The sequence below is a fragment of the Sinocyclocheilus anshuiensis genome, unplaced genomic scaffold, assembly GCF_001515605.1.
Source record: "Sinocyclocheilus anshuiensis isolate Anshui unplaced genomic scaffold, SAMN03320099.WGS_v1.1 scaffold565, whole genome shotgun sequence".
Lineage (NCBI taxonomy): Eukaryota > Metazoa > Chordata > Actinopteri > Cypriniformes > Cyprinidae > Sinocyclocheilus > Sinocyclocheilus anshuiensis.
Window position 1 is genome coordinate 37,922 of NW_015539869.1, and position 11,962 is coordinate 49,883.

The 11,962-nt window shown below is 40.5% G+C and overlaps 1 protein-coding gene across 5 annotated transcripts in view; it reads right to left on the bottom strand.

Moving 5' to 3' along the window:
- The window catches only part of LOC107685029 (breast cancer anti-estrogen resistance protein 3-like), a 27,155-nt gene that overhangs the window by 11,485 nt on the left and 3,708 nt on the right, over window positions 1-11,962 (bottom strand). For 3 of the 5 annotated variants that reach the window (XM_016481446.1, XM_016481445.1, XM_016481444.1), the window contains 10 exons: window positions 9,925-9,958; window positions 9,706-9,822; window positions 8,195-8,338; window positions 7,846-8,123; window positions 6,952-7,034; window positions 6,380-6,657; window positions 4,567-4,914; window positions 3,609-3,724; window positions 3,350-3,521; window positions 373-484 (listed from right to left, as the gene is read on the bottom strand). In XM_016481446.1, coding sequence (XP_016336932.1) covers window positions 373-484; window positions 3,350-3,521; window positions 3,609-3,724; window positions 4,567-4,914; window positions 6,380-6,657; window positions 6,952-7,034; window positions 7,846-8,123; window positions 8,195-8,338; window positions 9,706-9,822; window positions 9,925-9,958 — 1,682 coding nt within the window. Of the gene's footprint in view, window positions 1-372; window positions 485-3,349; window positions 3,522-3,608; window positions 3,725-4,566; window positions 4,915-6,379; window positions 6,658-6,951; window positions 7,035-7,845; window positions 8,124-8,194; window positions 8,339-9,705; window positions 9,823-9,924; window positions 9,959-10,794; window positions 11,185-11,704; window positions 11,950-11,962 lie in introns of those variants that run through there. The other 2 variants (XM_016481447.1, XM_016481448.1) reach the window with 2 other exon arrangements.

Consider the following 11,962-nt stretch of genomic DNA (forward strand, 5'->3'; position numbering starts at 1 on the left):
GCTATTTCAGTCTTTTTACTTTAAAATGTAATATTTAATTCAATGTGTTACTCGCTGTTTCTTTTTAATTATTTGTGGAAATGTTTCTAGCAGTTTCTGAGAAAAGCTCACCAGAGAGCAGGCCGTGAGCGTGTTGCGTGCAGTCGTTAGCGTGTAGCGCGGCGTTGCGTGCCGACTGCAGCAGGTTGTAGAGCAGCTGGCAGCCTCTGTCGGTGGACTCCATGCTGTCCTCGCCCTCCATCAGCCTCAGAAGCGGCTCCATGTGTGGCAGAGACAGCGGCCCCGACACCACGGCGTCTATCACACACAACACTCACTGGAAGCTCACTCAGCATCGACACGAGACAGAGTCGAATCACGACAAACACTCACCGTCACCCTCATTCAGGGATTTCATGAAGGGCTTGAGACTCTTCTCGAACATCACGGCGCTGTCGGTGTGATTGCGCCTCAGCGCTCTCCACGTCATCTCCAACCTCACCACCTGCGATATTATTTATACAACATTTTATTCTTATAAAACAAGTGTGAAAGAGTTTTTTCTCTACTTTAGCAGCACTTAATATTATCTTTTTCGAAGTTGAATAAATGTTTCATTGTCATATTTTGCCATGCTTTGTGTGTTCTGCATTATGTGTCCACCCCGTCATGTGCTGGTCCACCCTGTCATCTTGATATTTTACAATGATATTTTAAATAATAATTCAGTCATATCTATATAATCCAGTGTGTTAAATAGCTAGGTGTGGGATCAATAACATGCAAACCAAAAACTGTATCCAAATATCAGATTTCTCCATATAAGAAAAAATACATGTGCGAATTAGGGGTGTGCGATATTGACAAAAAATTATATCGAGATATTTTATGGGATTTTATCGATAACGATAATTAGACGATATTTTGCTGATTGTGTTATTGTGCTGGTACCTTAAGGACTGCCGAAGACAGCTGACTCCAAATGTTTTTAATATTCTTCATATTCTGTGTGGTGGTCAGTTCATACTGATAGAAATTAATCTTTTCCAATAAGTTTAAACTGATTTTTGCATTTTATGGGCATTTTTACCTTTATAAAGCCATTTTTTCTAAAAGTGTCCATTATCTTTTGAGTCAAATTCTTACATTTAATCAGGGAATTAGAATAATAAGACATTTGGGCTGTTACCAAGCAAATTAAATCAACACAGAAGCTGCATCTGAAGTGGCATTTAGATGTATTTACACACATGTATTTTGTTTAATGCAAGACATGAATGCATTTAACCTGCAATTACAAATGCATAAATAATGTTTTGATATATTAAACATAAAACGTTGAATACTGATATTTGATTTAAAACATGAAAAAAATCTATAAAAAAAAAAGAAAAAGCAGAAATTTGAAATTAAAACCGCCAGCAGGTGGCAGCAAATCACTGTTAATAAGTGAGTCATTGCGATTGAACCGAATCATTTAAACGGTTGATTCATTCAGGAACGAAGCACCGTCATGTTGCTCAGAGACACAAAACAGCGCTGTGGCTGTATTCGGGATGATTTTTGTTGGCGAAATAGAGCAAAAACTAGCAATATGGTGTCTAAAACGTAAGTCTCTTAATTAACTTATTGTTTATTGAACTCAATGTCACATTTGTAATCATGGTATTTTTTGGAGAAAAACGGCACTCTTCGTGTGAAATTGAATAACTATATGAAGTGGTATAAATATATACATTTTCTGCCGTCATGTCTTGAATTTGTGATCATTCTAAATGCATTTTAATAGCCTGAATCATGCAGTGAAAGAAAACACACTAAATGCGCACACGCACTAGTCTAGACTTCACGTAATGTATGCGTGCGCTCTGTAGAGATGTTTTGAATGGTTTTTGCAAAATACTCGATAATGTCAAATCGCACATCGTTAAAACAACAATTACGATATTATCGCAGACGATATATATCGCACACCCCTAGTGCGAATAGTATGAGTTTCTTTAAAAACACATGGTTTACATAAAATCTTTCATGTATTTATAATTTGAAAGCAAACAAATAACCCTGTTTAGGAAAGGGACATAATACCTTTCAGAAAATATAATTTGCATCTTAATTTTGCAATGAAAACGTATTTAACAGTAATATATATGTCCATGACAGGGTGGACATATCTTATGGTTTATGCTTTGAATAATGGCCCATAATTATCTAAAAAAAAAAAAAATGTGTGGGAGTTTCTATAGTACTTGAGTGTCTACTATTTATGACATTATGACATGGACATGGAAATTAAAGCCAAAATTTTTGAGAATCGTGAGGGTTGAAAGGCACTCTATGGTGATATTGACCCACATTTTAAATGTTTTTCTCCACTTCAGCAGCACTTACATACACCAAAACTTAGAGTGTTATTCTTATCTATATTCCACAGGTTTTTACTGAAGGATTTGTTCATATATCATTTACACTGATTTATACAACAATTTATTCTTAAAAAACACGGTGAAAGTGCTTATATTTAAAGGTTGTGAGTTTTTTCTCCACTTCAGCAGCACTTACAAACACCAAAACTTAAGAGTGTTATTCCTATCTATATTCTGCAGGTTTTTACTGAAGGATTTGTTCATATATCATTCACACTGATTTATTACTGCTCTTTATCTATTTGCATCTGTAGATTTCAATTGCAATACATATTTTAAATGTTTTTTTTCTCCACTTCAGCAGCACTTACAAACACCAAAACTTAGAGTGTTATTCCTATCTATATTCTGAAGGTTTTCACTGAAGGGGTTTGCTCATATATCATTAACACTAGGGCTGCACGATAAATCGCATGCGATATTTAATGCGCACTGACAAGCTGCGCAAAAAATTGCGCGATTATGAACGTGGTTTAGCGCAGCTCGTCAGTGAACAACGGCTCTGTGTAGTTAATGCTGCTCAATGTGAAAGCACGCAGGTGATGGAGATTTACCGCTGATTACAGAACCGGCTTTACTGACAAGATGCGCATTAAATATTATCGTGCAGCCCTAATTAACACTGATTTATACAGAATTTGATTTAGATAGAATTTGACACTGATTTATATTTTATTTAGAATCCCCTTTGGAAAAACCTTTAGCTCTAATATGACAACAAAATCAAATGAATTTTCAACCTGGCTTTATCCAGTGTTCAGGTTAATATTTTGAAAATGAATGCAAATTAGTGAGTTTTTATATAGATAATGCTTCATTTGGATATTTGGACTTGTAATACAAAAATGTTTTGCAATTCTTAATATAATCAGTCAACTGGGGAAGTATGGTGATATCTATTAGTTACATTTTTATCCAATGCTTTTATCCAGTGTAGGAGGTACCTGCGGCAGCTCCAGTGCTTTCATGACGGCGGAGAAGGCGTACAGGTCGTGTGTGGTGTTGCGCAGCTCCTGCGCCAGCTGGATGATCCTGTGCAGCACCATCGCCCGCTGACCCACTGTCCCAGTACAGCCCAGAAGATCCACCGCCACGCCCAGAGCCAGAGTGTGATGCCTGATGGGGAATCACAGCATGACGTCATCACGCGTCACATGACAACAGCATCAGCATCAGCATCAGCATCGTCATGGCAGCACGCACCTCTCCAGCAGGTCCTGTCTGAGCTGGCCTCCGTGTGGCAGCGTGATGAGCTCCAGACCGGTTTCCACTCCCATTATCCTCTTCTGCTCCACCGTCACCCCTGTGACCCGAGCCACCTGAGATAGACAGAGGCTCAAGATGAGATAGATGTGTGTCGAGTGTGTTATTTTAGTACTATTTATAAATGATTCGTTTTTATTAATATTTTGAATTAACCTTTATTAACTAAAAAATTACTTTCTTTAACAGTCTTTTTGCCTTGTTTTCCAGCACAAATATCTAAATATTCAGACCCGGGAAAACTTGAAAACTTGGTCTGAATGAAAATGCAAATTCATTTTTTGCCACTAGGTGCCGGTTTTGGAGCGGTAAAAATAGCGGTTTCCCCGGTAACGCTGTACACAAAGCAGCACTGCGCTCACAAACGCTGCTTTATCAGGTGTTACAGGCGAGATGAAATGAAAATGAGACCAATCGGACCAATCACTGCAGATTAGCGTTACGCAAAGGAGGGGTTTGGAAAAATGAATCGTTGAGCGAATCGTTTGGGAGTCGTTGAGCAAATAAGGAAAAAATAAATGCATATTATAAGACAATGAAAGTGTTGCTTGACCTTGCATGCATGTCAACCTGTTGTTGGGGACTCCCAAAACCAAAATATGAACCTTTCATAACCCATAATAGGGGCACTTTAATTCAAAGGGAAAACAGGTTTATTTTTTCAGATTTGTTTTAAGCAAAATCAATTTTGATCAGATTTTCAGAAAACAAGATCTATCTTAAGTCATGAGATCTTAACTCTTTCCCCACCAGAGTTTTTGAAAAAAGTTGCCAGCCACCGCCAGCGTTTTTGCAGATTTTCACTAAAATTTCAAGTTTCTTTTCTTTCAGCTTCACTTCAGACAGCAGAAATGCTTTAATGGTTTCAGTGAATGATGATGGCTCTGGCGTGTGGTACCTGGCAGTTGACGCTGAGCATGTGTAGTGCGGTGGTCCTGGCGTCGGTGTGCGTCAGCAGCTCTTTGACCTTCAGCAGGACGCTCTGATCCAGCGGACGGTTGTTGTCGGGCAGCATGAGCGAGCGGAACTCATCCAGACGGAAACATGATGTGGTCTCAGTCTGCGGCTGCTCGAAACACCAATCACGCTCATCCTCCTCGATCCTCTCGCTCTCCCTGCGCTCCTCCTCCAGCTTCTGCGCCTCCAGGAAGCCAAAGCTGGTCTCGGTGAGACGTGCGCGGCTGGTCCATCGCTCCTGAGCGCGGAGACGTGCCGTGTGACCTTTGGGCAACATGGTGATGGGGATCTACACGGGGTCAAAGGTGAGTTTGTTATGTCATCTAATTCTGTTTCTTGGAAACAACATGAAACAATTTGCAACCAGTTTTACTTTCTAATCTGATACTACTAATAATCTTGCTTGCTCCCCATTGACTTCCATTAAAAAACAATGAGATGTTTTTCAAAATAAAATTCTTTATATTTTGCAGAAATATGTCATACAGATCTGGAACGATATGAAGAAACATATAAGAAACTTTGCATTCACTCATAAAACTTTTGCGTACTCCAAAAACATTGCATTTGCCTGCAAAACATTTGCGTTTCCCCAAGAAACTTTACCTTCACTTGCAAAACATTTGCGTTTCCCCAAGAAACTTTACCTTCACTCATAAAACGTTTGCGTACTCCCAAGAAACTTTGCGTTCACTCATAAAACTTTTGCGTACTCCAAAAACTTTGCATTTGCCTGTAAAACATTTGCGTTTCCCCAAGAAAATTTACCTTCACTTGCAAAACGTTTGCGTTTCCCCAAAAAACTATGCGTCCACTCATAAAACGTTTGCGTTCTCCCAAGAAACTCTGCATTCGCTTGCAAAACATTTGAGTTTCCCCAAAAAACAATGTGTTCACTCATAAAACTTTTGCGTTATCCCAAGAAACGTTATGTTCACTTGCAAAACGTTTGTGTTTCCCCCAAAAAATATGTGTTCACTCATAAATGTTTTGCTTTGTCCAAAGAAACTTTACCTTCACTTGCAAAACATTTGCGTTTCCCCAAAAAACTATGCGTCCACTCATAAAACGTTTGCGTTCCCCCCAAAAAATATGTTCACTCATAAACGTTTTGCGTTGTCCCAAGAAACTTTACCTTCACTCATAAAACTTTTGCGTTCCCCCAAGAAACTTTGCATTCACTCATAAAACTTTTGCGTTCTCCCAGGAAACGTTGCGTTCACTTGCAAAACATTTGAGTTTCCCCAAAAAACAATGTGTTCACTCATAAATGTTTTGCATTGTCCCAAGAAACTTTGCGTTCACTCATAAAACTTTTGCGTTCTCCCAAGAAACTTTGCATTCACATGCAAAACGTTTGCGTTTCCCCAAAAAACTATGTGTTCACTCATAAAACGTTTGTGTTCTCCTAAGAAACTTGGCATTTGCTGGCAAATCTATGGCTTTACCAGAAGTAACTCTGCATTCACTTGCAAATTTTTTGACATTCCCCCAAGAAAATTTTGCGTTTCCTTGCAAACCTTTGCATTCACTCACAAAACTTGGGATAACGCAATACTTTTCAGAGAAAATGCAAAAGTTTTGCAAGCAAATGCAAACGCACTGGAATATATATTTATTTCATCTTGTCTCGTATTTTCCTATCACTGTGCTCCCACTGATATAATTAGACCAGAATTGTGTATGAAGTAAGTAAATCAAATCAGATTCTAAGTCTTGTTGACTTTAAATAGCATGTGCTCATGAACTCTCACCTGTGGCACCAGCTCACCATAGAGGCCGGTGGAATCAGTCTCCGGACCAGAATCAGGTTGAGTCGGGGTGAAGACGATGGAGATCCGCAGTGGTTTGGGAGGCGCACGTGAATGCAGCTGTCCATCAGAACCGCGCAGAGGACAGCCGCCGAGACTCGACTGGCTGGGCGGAGCGGCGCAGGAAGCGGCTGGGCTTAGAACAGGCTCACTTCCAGTGCGGAACACCAGGGAGACGGGGGCGGGGCTGGACTCCTGTGACGGACAGCTCTGTGGGACACCTGCACGACATCAACAAAACATTCTGTGAGATGATCAGATCTCAGATCAGTTTTTCAATATGTTCACGTGTGTGTGTGTGTGTGTGTGTGTGTCTGTGCTGGTGTGTGTGTGTGTGTGTGTGTAGCTGGTGGTTCAGCGGTTGGGTTACGACACGCGGGTCACTGTCCTGGGCCACGTTCAGAGAGGAGGAACGCCATCCGCCTTCGATCGAGTCCTGGTGAGTGCATTAAAAAACGTCATGTTGAAATGTGGACATTTCAAATTCAGTTTTGTGTTTCTTGATGTGTGTATACCTGTGCGGAGGTTGCTGTCAGATTGAGCGGACTGTAGTGACGGTCTCCCAACTGTCTCCAGATTAGCAGGCTGACTGCCGCTTCTAACACACACATCACTGTTACTATGACAATTATACACATGCATCACTGTTACTGTGACAACCGACACATCACTGTTACTATGACAACACATCACTGTTACTATGGCAACTATGCACACACATCACTGTTACTGTGACAACACACACATCACTGTTACTATGACAACTATACATGCACGCACAGCACCGTTACTATGACAACTATACACATCAATGTTACTATGACAACTACACACAGGCATAACATTACTATGAAAACTATATACATCAATGTTACTATGACAACTACACACACATCACTATTACTATGACAACTATACATGCACACACAACACCGTTACTATGACAACTACACACACATCAGTGCTACTATGCGACTACACACACATCACTGTTACTACAACAACTACATACACATGCACATCAACGTTACTATGGCAGCTATACACACCAATGTTACGATGACAACTAGATACACATGCACAACACGTTACACCATCACTATGACACGCACATCACACTACAGTCACACACATCACTGTTACTATGACAACTACACACGCACATACACATACACACAGAACACTGTTACTATGGCGACACACACATACTGCACCATTACTATGACAACTGTACACACACACACACACATCACTGTTACTATAACAACTACACACACATGCAACAATGTTACTATGGCAAAACATACAAACTACACCATTACTATGACAACTATACACTCACATCACTATGGAAACACACGCAACACTTTTACTATGGAAACAAAATGGTCTGTGTATGTGTGTGTTACCTGAGCAGGTTGTTGCTGTTGAGCTGCAGTGTGTCTTTCTGAGAGGAGCTCAGGCTCCGCCTCTTGCTCTGACCTCGTGACAGGAGGGAGGAGCTCGATGACCTCGCAGCCTGGTGCTCGCTGATGATGCGTAGAGGCAGAGTGCGCGTGATTGGCTGAAAGATGATAGCTCCGGTGGAATGTGAGATGGGATGCCGTCCGCCGACATGAAAGCGAATTAACGCTGGAATGTTATCGAACTGATCTTTCTCAAACTGAAAGAGCTCCCGGGTGTAACCCTACACACACACACACACACATCAGACTCAGCATCTGAAAGAAGCTATAAACGTTGAGACGGATGCTATACCTGTTTGGGTCGCAGCACGACACGTATGATTTTGAAGTGCATGGGCTGATTTTTCCACATGCAGCTCAGGACGTATTCGCCCGTGCTGGAGCTGGAGTCACGCACCAGAAACTCCCCATCTCTACTCAACAACTGCTCCGCTCCCTGAACAGCCACAAATACATCAAAATATATCAATAAAAATGAGATTTAAACAAGTCAACAAATGAGTACATTTATATAGCACATTTCATACAACAAGGTAATTCAAAGTGCTTTACATTAAAATAATCATAATAGATGCATAATAAATAAATATAGAGAATTAAAATGATTAAAAGTTAAGAATAAGAACAACCCAAAATAACCCATAACATTAAAACAAACAAATAAAAATGAAATTTAAAGTGGTCATATGATGCTGCTAAAACGAACATTATTTTGTGTATTTGGTGTAATGAAATGTGTTTATGCGGTTTAAGGTTAAAAACACATTATTTTCCACATACTGTACATTATTGTTTCTCCTCTATGCCCCGCCTTTCTGAAACGTGTTGATTTTTACAAAGCTCATCGGTCTGAAAAGCGAGGTGTGCTCTGATTGGCCAACTATCCAGTGCGTTGTGATTGGCCGAATACCTCAAGCGTGTGACGGAAATGTTACGCCCCTCACCATACTGTGATGATGCCGTGTCCAGCCGGAGCGTAACATAAAACCCTGTCTGCATTTGTGATCGGAGAAATGACAAACAACAAGCGCTACTCCACACTGCTCAAAAAACTCGCTTTTGAATCGTCAGTGGAATCGTCAACTTAACAGAAACAAAATATTTTCCAAATAATATGTTTGTTAATATTTATAATATTAATTGTCATCAAACAAGAAACTATATTGATGCCTTTTAAATTTTAGGATGGCAGTCCATCCTAAAATGTAGGTTCAGGTGTGTTTAATTAGGGTTGGAGCTGAACTCTGCAAGACTGTGGCTCTCCAGGACTGATGTTGGCTGCCCCTGACCTAAAGTAATAGTTCTCCCAGAAATGAAAATGTTCATAATGTCATATCAAACTTGTGCTGTTGTTGTTTTTTTTTCCAAGGAACACAGAAGTAGACACTTGAACATGGAAACATATTAACTCGTGTCAGTTCCTCACACTAAAACATCATATGACCTCACAAGACTTGGAATAATGCATGAATCGTGCTACTTCTGCTTTTTATGTGTCTTTAGGCTGCTATGAATGTTCACGTGAAAGGAGGTGCATGAACATTCTTCAAACATTCGCTTTTTCTCTTTCACAGAGGAAATCATCAGCATACTGCAGGTTTGGATGACATGAGGGTGAGTGAATGTGGGTGAACGATGCCTTTTACCACAGTAGCACACACACACACACACGCACACACACTCACACAAACACACACACTCAAACTCACACACTCACTCACACACAAACACAGTCTCACACACACACACACACACACACACACACACACACACACACACACACACACACTCACACACACACACCTCGTGCTGCAGCTGTCCATGATACCAGGCGTGACTCCTCAGATCCTCAGTGCTGAGTCTGAGTTCCTCCTCCAGCTCCTTCTTCAGAGAGTCCATGTCCTTCAGGCCTGAGAACACCTTCAGAATCATCACAGTAACACAGTAAAGCACTGGCACCCTGCTGAGGCCAAATATCAGTGATAAAATAAAATTATATTTCCTACGGCATGACACTCTCACCTGACTGATGAAGGCCGTCACACTCTTCCTCCTGCTGCAAAACAGAGCAGAGCAAGTAATGTGTGTTAACAAAACCATATGTTGTTCATTTGTAATATTTACATTTCAGTTTTAGTGCATTCAAGGTGCACATTTTATTAGTTCATTTGCAATGTAGCTATAATCTAAGTCGATGACAGCAGTAAATCCACACGCACATTTGGTGGAAAACTGATGTTTTTGATCTGATTAAAATCAGTTAATTTAGATGTTATTTTTAAGGCGAGACACTACAGGCAAACCATTGTTTTGTTTTTGGTTTGTTTCATGCATTGAGATGTTGGCTTCTTTCAGACGAGTGGAAAGAAAACATCATAAATGCACATGCAAGTGTTTATTTTATTGCACTTTATCTATTTGCGTCTGTAGATTTCAATACTGTTTTTTTCCTTACGTTCACCAAACTTTGCAGTGGTATTCTTATATATATTCTGAAGGTTTGTTGATATTTCCTTCACACCGATTTAGGCCTATATGACATTTTATTCCTAAAAACATGATGAAATGTATTAGTTTTTTTGGTTATTAGCAGTATTTGTTGATTTATGGAGAAGATATGGAGAAAAAAAAATGAACTCGAATATAAAACTTGTAAAACAGTCATCTTAATATACTGAGAAGCTGTTGTTTTGGCAGGCTGGCTTTAATACAAGCTGTTTTTAGACAAACGAGAACGTTTCGAGTTCTGAAACTTACAGGATGTTTTTATAATACAATGACCTCTTATACGTCAAAAGATCAAGGGAGTTTTGGTTTATCCTGGCGAGAGTATGGTTAGATCTGTTAGATAATATTCAACCTGTGGTGTCCTGCCTTTATTTATACCGTTACCTTGGTGACATAGACACATCAGAAGAACAGAAGTTTGTACAGCATCAGAACAGATGCACATGGTCATCAGACATGAACAGTTACTCCAGACCGTGCTGATGATGATGATGATCCTACAGACTGCAGGGATTTAACACTGTACAACATGCATTCATGTCAAAGCCACTTCCTCTCTCCGAATCCTCCGTCCCAAACTCTTCTTAAGTAAAAAAGACCTCCGAGAACGCTCTCCAGATCACTGACACGGAGACTGGTGTTTCTGAATATCACTTTAACAGCGTTTCCTTCCCATCGCGCAGCCAAACCTGCTGCATTGTGTCCTCTGGACATCAGGGAATGTCCTGGGACTGGTTGCCATGGAAACGGATGTTATGGGCTTTTCCTGACCTTCTGGATTCAAGGTTGGGTCGAAAACAATTAACACGCTTTCCTTATAGCCATGCCCTAATAACAGTGATCGAGATGAAGCTACACTAAAACAAATGCACTTACTATTATAATAGAAATAAATTATGCATAATTACATGCAAGTAACCCTAAGCCAAACCCTATTCCTGACCCTAAACATATAGTAAGTACATGCAGTTCATTAATATTACCCAATACTTAAATGTATAATTACACTGAAACAAGGACACTAAAAGTACAATACGATCACAACACCATCTGGATTCTAGGCGTAGCAGCTCATGTTTCCAAAGTCAAAGTTTGCTAATAACACACACTTGAGTTCACAACACACTAATGCAGAACAGCCGGTTTAGATGCAAACTTGCTTAAAGAATCTAAAACTGGAGCTCACTGCAACTACTAGAGTTTAAAGAGCAGAAATATCGTGTGCTGTATCAAAGGTCCGAGCCCTTCCCATCGCGCACTGCAGGATAATCATTAACAGCGTTCAGAAACTTACCTGGAAAATCAGAGAAATCCCTGTGCTGGCGTTTCTCGGCGGGAGATCATCGTGATCCGAGTGCTTCTCCTTCCACAGCGGACCGCTCACAGAAGACGAGTTCACGCACGCACGCACCGCTATCTCTCGCGCATTCCTCGCATTCCGCGCGCAGTGCACTCACCTGTCTGACGCCGCGCGAGGCCCTGCAGACCCGCAGACAGAGAGAGAGAGAGAGAGAGAGAGAGAGAGAGAGAGAGAGAGAGAGAGAGCGAGAGA